This window comes from Nesoenas mayeri, assembly GCF_963082525.1.
Source record: "Nesoenas mayeri genome assembly, chromosome: 17".
In the NCBI taxonomy this organism is placed as follows: Eukaryota; Metazoa; Chordata; class Aves; order Columbiformes; family Columbidae; genus Nesoenas; species Nesoenas mayeri.
Window position 1 is genome coordinate 7,573,764 of NC_137565.1, and position 10,229 is coordinate 7,583,992.

The 10,229-nt window shown below is 59.9% G+C and overlaps 1 protein-coding gene across 1 annotated transcript; it reads right to left on the reverse strand.

Moving 5' to 3' along the window:
- TBX1 (T-box transcription factor 1) lies at positions 1–9,968 on the reverse strand (the record flags this gene model as incomplete). The annotated part of the gene is made up of 8 exons (XM_080355307.1): positions 9,920–9,968; positions 8,275–8,686; positions 4,859–4,972; positions 3,306–3,477; positions 2,911–3,066; positions 1,469–1,536; positions 1,162–1,262; positions 1–443 (listed from the first exon to the last, which is right to left on the reverse strand). The coding sequence occupies exons 1-8, from the start codon at positions 9,951–9,953 to the stop codon at positions 1–3; spliced, it is 1,500 nt and encodes a 499-aa protein (XP_080211433.1). The 5' UTR covers positions 9,954–9,968.
- Between the last annotated feature and the right edge of the window lie 261 nt (positions 9,969–10,229).

The following is a 10,229-nucleotide window of genomic DNA, read 5'->3' on the forward strand; positions in this document are numbered from 1 at the left end:
TTATCTGGGCCCGTAGTCGTAGTTGGCGGGCGCGCCGGCCGACGAGTACATGTTGGCAGCTGCCGCCGCCGCCGCGGCCGCCGCGTTCATGTGGTGGTGATGGTGGTGGTGGTGGTAGCTGTGCCCGCGGATGCTGGGGAGGGGGTACGGGGTCGGCCGGCTCTTCGCCCCCAGGTAGTGGTCGTAGGCGGCGGCCGCCGCGGGCGGGTACTTGTAGGGGTGGTGGTGCAGGGGCTCCGAGGCCGGGGGCTCCAGGCGCAGTTCGTGGTGGGGCGGGCTGGGCCGGCCGCCGCCCGCGCCGCCCAACGGCACCAGGCCGCCGCCGCCGCCCGGCAGCGCGGGGCTGAGCACGCGGGACATGAGCTGCTGGTGCGCGGCCTCGGCGTGCAGGGCGGCCCCGCCGGCCGCCTCCCGCTCGTACTCCCGCCGGCTGTCGGCAGCATCTGCGGGGACACCGCGTCAGCACCGATGGGACAGCCGCTCGGTAATAAACTTAAACAACCAAAACGCGGTGCACGAAGGCAAAAGCGCGGCTTGCGAGCCAAGTGTGCAGCAGCATGCAGCAGGAACCGGGCTTGTGGGACAGGACCTCCTGACTGTGATAAATGGAGCTGAATTGACTGACAAGCTGGTACACGCCTGAAATTTTTGTAATTGTGTAACACTAAACAAATACAGACTTCCCTTTATTTTGCAGGCCCGGAGTGTGTTGGAAGAAAGGCTCTCGGCTGTCTTTGCAGTTGTTTGCTCTGCGTAATGGAAAAGCAGTCAATGGGCAGAGGTGCTGTTCGACCTGACTGCAGCTCCTGAATGCGAGCGGATCGGTGCTGGACACACTGCCGAGGGGCGTTAAAAGGGCAACGCAAGCGGGAGCCAGCAGCCCTCACAGCATCCCTGCCTGAAAAGCTGACTTTGCTGCTGAAAAGTCTAAAATTGGACACTAAAGAAAAAGGGCGGTGTTTTTTAAAGCAACAATTTTGCTTAAGCAGAACAACAGTGGTTTAGACCTAAGGAGAATGAATTAGGCTATGAAGGTGACTATTTTTGTTTAAAAAAAAATAGGTGGTAGTGCAAAGCTTGCTAGCAATGGAGCTGTGCCCGCTGTGCACCAGCATGGTGAGCAAGACTGGCCCCAAGCATGCATGCACTGAGGGTTCTCACCTTTCTCTGTCCCGTTCTGGTGGGCCGGGGAAGACACTGGATTCCGGGATCTGGCGAAAGCACTCATCAGAGGAAGGGCCCCTGGCCTGTGATTCCTGGGCCTGGAAGAAGAAGAGATATGGAGCCAGTGTTCGAAGAGAATGAGCACTTGCAGCATTGTTGCTGTGTGCTGCAGCTGGCAAATGGGGGTCAACCCAGTGTACCCCAAACTCCATGCAAGACTTGTGCAACTGTAAACTGGGAAGGTGCACACTAAACTGAGGGTGAGAGTGGAGTGTAGTCACAGACAATAAAGACACATCCTTACCAGTCCTCAGGGTCACAGTCTCTGAATCCCTTGGCAAAAGGATTACTGGCAATCTTCAGCTGTGTGATCTGGAAGGAAAAGCAGGGAAATGTCTCAAAGCAGCATACATGGGGCTTCCTGCATCAGACAGCAAGGGTGTCTCTGAGCAGGCTCTGGGAGCCAGTGGTGCCTGGTGTAATAGAGAGGGCCCAGGTGGCTGGTGGAGCCGGGGCACGCTCTGCCACAGAGCACAAACATGTGCTTTCCCTCTGTTACAAAATGCAGTCTAGTGTGCTATCTAATACGAGTTCAAGGCGAAAAGAGAGGCAGCCCAAGTTGGCTGCAAAAGCTGTGTAAATGCACTTGTAAGAAAATGCCACATTATATGGGTCACCACCGGAGCAGCTAAGACAAATCACTGGATAAATCATACTTATGTATTTATTTAATTCGCCGGGGAGAAGGCAGGACGTTTTCTATATTTAAGTAAATCCACGGATAAAGTATGTGATTGTGAGTTTCCGGAATGAGTTGAAAAACAAACTTTAAGCCCCTCAGTGACAGTTCCAGCCTTAGAGGTCAAACTGATAGAAAGCAGGAGAGAAAGAGCAGCTGTCCGGAGCCATCAGGCAAATGCCAGCCGGGGAGGGACTCCGGAGCCCCTTAAAGGCACAGCCTTGCTCCAGCCCCACGGCAGCATCCTGGGGGGACCCCGGGGCGATTTGCTCTGAGCCAGTGCAGAGGGTGGCACCGCCACCAGCTGCTTGGGGACAGCCCCGACACCCAGACCCAGTGAGGGCTGCGGCACCAGCACGGAGCCGGGCGGTTTGGAGCAGCGCTGAAAAGCCCCCACTATGAAATCGTATTTGCACTCGCGGCTGGGATTCCTGCTCTTTACATTACACTGATACGATTTAAAGAAGCAATTGGATTAACTGCTGCCCAGCAATCCGCATCAGATTAGGGGGAGTGGGTTGTTTTGTTTCGTTTTGTTTCTTTTTTTAACATATCACTGTATTCTGGCAAGGAACAGACAGCTACGAGTTTAGAGAAGTAAAATCGCAGATTTATCCAGACAAATTGTGAGTGACATTTCGCAGCGGGAAGCCTGTAGTTTCCCAACTAGCCCCAGTCTCGGGTTTACATAGGTAATGAGGTCTCCCCGGGTGGGGGGAAGCTGGCGATGGGGCTGGAGCTCACGTCGCTCCCTCGGAGTGCAGTGATGCAGCTCTGCGCAGCTCCCCGGCTATCGGGTTCCTTGCGCTGCCCCGGAATGGGTTTAGCAGATGGGGAGGAGAAGGCAGGAATGCCCCCAGACACCCCCGCCGCCCCCCGCACCCCGGCCTTCAGCCCGACACCCAGGCGGAGGGGCTGAGCCAGCGCCGGGCGCGCCCGCACCCGTGGTACCTCCGGGTCGACCCCAGCCTCCACTTTTTTTGCCCCGGGCCCCGCTCCCGCCTCACCCGGTGGTTCTGGTAGGCGGTCACGGCTGTGAAGCGCGTCTCTTCAAATACGAAGGTTTTGAAATTCTCCTCCGCGTATTTCTCGCTGTCTTTTCGGGGGTCCACGTAGACCACGTGAAAACGCGGCTGGTATCTGTGCATGGAGTTCAAAATGATCTGAATGATAAAACGAGCAAGGAGACAATAACTGATCCAGGCGGAGCATGGAGACATGAGAGCGCAGCTCCCGGCCCTGCCGGCCCCCCCTGCCCAGAGGCAGCCACGGGGCTTGGGCAGGACGGGGGCGCGGAGCCCATGGGGAGGGGTGCGGGCAGGGACACCCCACGGGAATCACGGCGCGAGGAGTTCCTCCCGGTGCAGCCCCGTGTTTGACACCTTCCGCCAGGAACACTTACATGCCCGTTGTCATCCAGCAAATTGTTGGTCAGTTTGAGCTTATCGAAGGAAACGATCTGCTTCATCCACTGAGCCCCTTTGGCCGGGGAGTCCGGGTGGTAATGCACCCTCCCGGGGGTGGCAGGGTCGGCTTTGCCGGCCACCAGCCAGGAGGAGCTGTGGAAGGCGTACCTGCCGGAGGGGAGCGCACCCTCAGCCGTGGCCCGGGGGGTTCCCGCCACCGCCCCCCGCGGTCTCGCAGGGTCTGGCCCGGGACGGTCCCCTCGGCCCAGTGAGGACAAAGCGCCGCCTCCCCCATCATTCCAGCTTCCCACGGTAACGAGAGGAACGAGCTCTGCTCTGCAGCCAGAGTCGTCGCGGGAGGAAAATAATATTTTATCAGGTCACCGGTGGAACTAGTGGGAGAGAAATCTGCAGGATGGAAGAAATTTATAGCTGCCTGCACAGACTTGGGAAAGAAGCCACAAAAGCTCCCCCTTCCTCTAAAAAAAAAAAAAAGGGTGAAAGGGAGCCCTCTATACAGTAATGTTCTGGCTTTAAGTGAAGAGTGGAAATTTATGTGTAGATTAATAGCACGTCCAGAGTTTAGCAGCCTTGTTTCATTTTTTTTTTTTTCAAAGTACCTATTCAACAGTAACATTTAAAACAGAGAAACCAATCTTCTATACACGTGTTTACTTTAAAAGCCAGTGTTTGCACAGGGGGAATTAGACACCATTGGACTCGAGCAGAAACATTACTTTTTAAAGATATACTCAATTGGATGTTATATATCCCACTTCCCTTGACAAGCAAACATTTCTAGGACGCCCTGAGAATTTGGATATCTGTCTAAATATTTATATATCGGACCCTGCGATTCCTATGCGGGCTGCCTGCTCGGCGTCCTGATCTGAAGCTAAATATATAATGCGCCTTTCACTGTCTTTAAATTAAAGGGGTTGCAAACCAGACCGCATCGCTGCCTTGCGAGTTGCCAGCTTCCAAGGCCTTCCTATGCTGCCGCTGGAAACAAGGGTAGGGCTCTGTGACTCGGTCGGCCAGTGTCTTTCCAGAGCAGAAAACTCGCTCTCTCCACCCAAACACCCAGCAGGCTCCCCGGTGGGCACGGCACAGCAACGGGATGCCCGAGGGGGCGGCATCACCGGGCCGCCCTGTAGTGTCCCTGCCGAGACACTACAGTACTCGAAGAGCACGGAGGGGATTTTTGTTAGAGGGGAATGGGCGTTTGCCCGGTGGAGACAGGGAGCAGCGGGACGTGGAGGGCTTTTCTGGGCAGGACAAGGCAGCTCCTGCCATGCCACCCCGCGGTAACCCGTGCTTCTGCCCACCCCGGCCGCTGCGAGCCTTGTGCGAAAGCCGAGGGGAGCCGCTCCCGGCCCCAAACTCGTTGCTACGATAGGAAACGATCCCAGGGCATGCACCTCCCGCATCTCCTGCTGGTCTCTCACCGACCCTTGTCGGACCCATGGGCGCATCCCTTAGCCCGAGGAGGGCTGGGGCGGGCAGCGCCCACCAGCCCCTACAATGCCGGGCACCGCGGGGTGGGCACGGTATTACTTGCCTGTATCGCTTGTCGTCCACGGGGACAAAATCCATAAGGAGCATGTAGTCAGCCATGGGGTCCATCCCGAATATCTTCACCTGGAAGGTGGGGAACATGCGCCTGGCACAGAGAGGAGAGAGAGGAGAGCTGAGCTGAGGGGCAGCGGGAAGCCCCGAGGGGCCCTTGCGGGCACCCGCGCCCTCCTCGCCTCGGGAGTGCTCACGGGCGGGTGCGGGAATCCCGCAGCCTTCCCAGCCCTTCCCCTCCAGCTGTCCCGATGCCCGGCACTGTTGCGATGTCGGGTCCCCTCGCAGAAACCGCCGTACGGAACGGAAGGAAAAGGCAGATACGGCCGGGCAGCGTGAGAATAGGGGATGCCATGTCCTCCGGCCCTCGGCAGCATCCCGAAGGACGAGCTGGGGCAGCACTGGGCAGACCTGTCTCTCCACTGATTCCTGAGCCGCTTGTGCCGGCCTCCCCCAAATGCCGGGCCACGGCAAGTAGGCAAGGGCTAGGGAGCAATAAACGCCACAAATTCCCCCTTTGCCACGGGGAGACACAAGTGAAAATAATTTCTTCCTTGAGGTTTCCCCATCTTTCTAGCCGACCTCATTTGACAAGGCATTACCCCGTCTCTGCACTCACACTCCAGCTGAGGACAGAGCCCCGGGAGGCTCGGGTAGCCTGGGGGACACGTCTAGAACCTCCTGTGGACAACGCGGGGGAACCGAGTTCCCACTTCTGAAGTTTCTGCCCTCCCCCCCAGTCTGCGCCAGTTTTAAAACACAAGTTACGGCAGAGCGTGGTCCCTGGGTCCAGCGGAAGACGTCTCGCAGCCCGGAGGGGCACACGCACCCCACCAGCGGGCAGGGACTAGAGGGCAATGGGCATGTCCCAGTAAGTCCCGTCTCGGCTCCGCTTCGTTGTCAGAGCGCAGTTGGATTCCCGGTCCCTGCAACTCTGCGAGGCGACAGAAGAACGGGAAGGAGCCCCGGGCAAGGCAGGTCGGCCCGCGGGATGTGCCCAGTGCTCTGCTTCGCGCAGACACACCCGGGGACCCCAGGCCAAGCCGGAGGCACATGTCCCAGGCTCAAGGGAGGGCACGATTCCTCGCGTCGGAGCTCGTTATGATTTCGGTTATGTTTGATACGTTTTCTTTTTTGCACGAGTAGGAAATGAAGCGAGCGACAGCGGGCGGCAATTAGGGAAGGGGGTCTGCAGCCGTTGAAAAACCAAATTTCCAACTCCCGCTGAAAAAACAACCCGATCAAACCCGGATACCGAGAGCACCCCCCCGACCTATTTTTGGGGCGCACGGCCGGACCTGCTTTGCCTCTTTCCAGGGCTTTTTTGGTTGTGCACCGCTGTTCGCGCAGAGGAAAGGCTGCCCGCCTTCACCGTGGCCAGGGCGATGGGACAGCGGGGTTATCGCCCCGCAGCTACTTCCAGTCCGGGCCCGGCACTGCTGGGCAGTATCAGAATCGAGCGGCTGCGTCTCCCTCTCTGTAACGCTTTAGCAAACTCTGGAGGACGTTTCCAATCGCTCACTCTGTTATTATTATTTTTAAAGGTGTAAAACCCCCCATTAGCTCCAGCTCCGGTGTTTCTTGTTTTAAAACAATTTTAAAACAAACAAGCCGAGATTATAAGACCCACCTAGACAAACAGCAGGGCCAGCCCAGAGAAGCTGGGAGACAACAGGTTTCGCAGCGCCTTCCCTGAGCCTTTTGCTGTTGGTTTCACCCCGTTTTCTCCTCTTTTTACCCGCCTGCCTGAAGATTTATCCGTGTCATAAAATAAATGAAGAGGAGGGAGGGAAAAAGTCCTTGATTCACATCGAGCTGATTAATTTCCGACCCCTTTTGGAGTGGGTATTTGCAGTCACTTTGCTGTCCTGGGAAAGCGAAGAAAGCCAGATCGAAGAGCTCCTGTTTGCAGAGAGCCTCCGCCTAGAGCCTGAACGACCTTTTCCGCTAAGGAAAGCAGCGCCGAGCTCGGCGCCGGGCTCGGGGGCCGCGGCCGGAGACAGCGGGCTGCACGACCCGGCGCCGGGGCAGGCACCGTCTGCGGGAAATCACGCCCGGGGTCCCGGCCTCTGCACCGGCTGCTTTTCCGCGAGCGTCGCGCTTCTTTTTTTATTTTAGTATATTGCTAATTAAATATATATATTCAACTGTGTATATAGAAATGTAATTAATTTTTTGCACCTTCGAGACCCTCGAAATCACTGGAGGGAGAGTGGGAGCGCGCGGCCGCGATCACCCGCTTCTGCTGGGCCCTTTCGGAGCGGAGCCCGACCAGCCGCCCTGTGCCCTTCTGTCCCCGGCGACAGGGGCTGCAACAATGCCCGGGGCTCCATCTGCCGCCGCTGGAGTCTTCCTCGGAGCTAACTGACAGCAGGCACCAGGGGATTTCTTAATTTGTTGTTTGTTGTTTTTTTTTTTCCCATTCGCCAGATCGCTTTAAATCAAGGGAAGAGACCAGAGCCCGAGCAATGGGCTCGCCCCATTTGCCAGGAGACTGCATGGGGGAAGCTCCGCAGCTTTGCCCCAACGGCCACGGAACTTCGCAGTGATCGCAATTAAATGCAGTAATTAACAACCGTAATTGGGGGTACTCTTTTTCCCCACATGTTTTGCTCGTTTCTAACACGGTCGCATCAGCCGCTTCCTTTGTTCCCCGGCCGGGAGCGGGGTTCCGGCCCGCCGAGCCGAGCCACCGGTGGAACCGCTGCCGGAGCAGGGCCGAGGAGAGCTGGACTAAGCGGGGCTCGTTACTCGATAGTCGGGAAATGCAACAGTCCTGGAGGACGTTTCAAGGTGCAGAATTAATGTCTGTTTGCGTCCCCGCCGGAAGGAAAATATCTTCCCGTGCTAAATTTTTTTAAAGTTACAGGTATTGCACGGGGCTGTTTGTAAGCATTTTCTTTCCCCCACTGTGCCGTTGCTGTCCGCTCCGGGAGCACAGTGTCCTCCGCAAACACGGATCTAAGTCCCGTGCGGGGTAACCGAAAGCCGAAGGCGCCCGGCGGAGCACAGCGCCCTTTCCCACGGGAGCGAAACCCGGCGGCGGAGCGCAAGGCGCGGCTCCCCCGGGCCGGGCCCCCCTGCCCGCCGCCCCCCGCACACATTAGCCTCCAGCCCGCAGGAGCCTCAGGATTGTCCCTGAAGCAACCGAGGCCTTCGGGCCGCAAGAGCTCCGAGATTTCGCCCCGAGAGAAGCATGAAGATCGAATGACGACAACCGCCGGGCCCGGACGTCCCGCAGCTCGCCCTTCGTCGGCCTCAGTTTTCCCCTAAACCGTGAATTCAATCGCCGCCGGCTGGGCCCGCAACCGGGCTCTCTCGCCCCGGCTAGCCTGGGTGCCCGCGGCCGTGGGGAGCGGCTGGAGAGCCGGGGCCGCTCGGGGGCTCTGCACTGACCTGCCGGCCTTGGTGACGATCATCTCGGTGCCCAGCTGGTTGAATTCGTCCCACAGCGCCTTCATCTCCAGCTGGACGCTCACATTGGCCACCTTCGGGTTCTTCTTCACCGGCGCCTTGGCCGCGGCGGTCGCCCCCGTGGAGCAGCCCGACACGGCGGCCGGCCCTGCGGCGGATCCCCCGGCGCCCTCGGGCGGCTCGGGGCCTGGGGCCGGAGGGTTGGCCCCGGCCGCCGCCGCCGCCCCACCGAAGGAGTAGCCGTGCTGGGGCTGAGGCGGCGGGTGCGGGTGCTGCTGAGCCGTGCAGGGCTCGTAGTGCGGCGGCTCATGCTGTCCGTACGGGTCCCCCGGGGAGGGGGAGAGGTGGTACCCCCCGGAGGCGTTCAGGCTGCTCAGGCTGTTGGCCGTGAAAGCTGCAACATCGCAAAAATGGGACAGCTGGGTGAGCCAGGGGCTGGAGATAGCTGAAATCATTCCAAAAACAGGCGATCAGGGCTCCGCTCCGGCTCCCGCTTTCCCCCCCAGCTCCGCGCCGCTCCGCGCAGCCCCCGCCTCCGCGCCGGCTCCGCGGGGTGCCCTCCGCCTCCTCTCCTGCCCCGCGCCCAGCCCAGCGGGGCGCCTCCCCCTTTCCGCTTTGCTTGGCCCCAGCCCCGCTCCCCCCGGGGCAGGCGGGGAGCTCGCTGCTCTCGCTGCTCTCGCTGCTCCCGCTGCCTGCCTGGGCTCTTTTTTTTCTTCTTCTTTTTTTCTTTCTTTTTTTTTTTTTTTTTCTTTTGCAAACCCGAGAGATCTGCCAAGAGCCGTGGCGGTGCACAGCCCGTGCTATCTCTGCAGAAGGCCTCTCACTGCACACGAATTAGGACAAAGCAAACTTCGCTCCCCGCGCCCCCTTCCCCTCTCCCCCCCAAAAAAAACAGGAGGGGGGCACGCAAAGAAAGAAACCAGTTCTTATTTCCGTGTAGCTACGGCGCTGCAGGTAACATCCCTTGCTATGGGGCCGCGGCGCCGCAGCTGACAACGAAAGGCGGATCTGGTTTGGCAATCCCCCCTTCTTCTCATCCCCGGCTGAGAGAAGGGGAACAGACGGGGACCAGAGCAAACCTCCGGGTCCGCGTCGAGGAGCACCGGGATGGCCTCGGCCGCGCAGTCCTCGGCCGCTGGCCCGAGAGGGCCCTGCGGCTCATGACAGGCCGCCCCGGGGAACGGACGGCTCCTTCGGAACCCCACCAATGCTGAAAGGCTTCTCGAGGTCCTGGGGGTCTCTTAAGCTACTTCCACCGCGGCCCTCAGGCCGGACAGGGGCTGCAGAGCCGGCCGGAGCCCAGACCCGGCCCGCCGCTGCCCGGCGCACGGCCGGTGCTGTCAGGGGATGCTCCAGCACCCCCGAGGAGACGCGGGTCCAAGCGGCAGAGCCGGTGTAATCCGCCACTGGCGCACGGGCAGAGCCCTGTTTTCCGAGGGAGGGCTGCGGGAGACCGGGCGTGGCGGAGGGCACGGCAAAGCCCCCTCCGACCGGCCCCGCGGGCAGGCCGCGCTCCATGCCCTCCTCCCGGCCCTGCCGCCGGGCCAAGACGCGTGAAAACACTCCGAGACGCGGTGGGCGGGGGGTCCCGTCCCCGCAGCCTTGCGGGGCCGACCGCGGCGCTCACCTTCCATGTCCCTGGTGACGGTGCTGAAGTGCATCTTCTGCGGGCGGCAGCCGGGGCTGGCGGGCGCGCTGCGGCCACCGCTGCGCTCCTCCAGCGCTCCCTTCCCTGCTTGCTCGGCGGCGGCGGCGACTGAAATCAGAGAGGCGATACTGAAAGCATTTGCCTTGGGAGACAGAGGGCTGTTTTCGTCCATAGGGGAGACACCAATGCAGGAGCAGCAGCCGCGGCAGCCTCCCACCGCGAGCCCCCCCTCCCACCCCTTCATTCCCCTCCTTTCTACCGCACCATCCAGGGAGGTGCGAGAGAGACC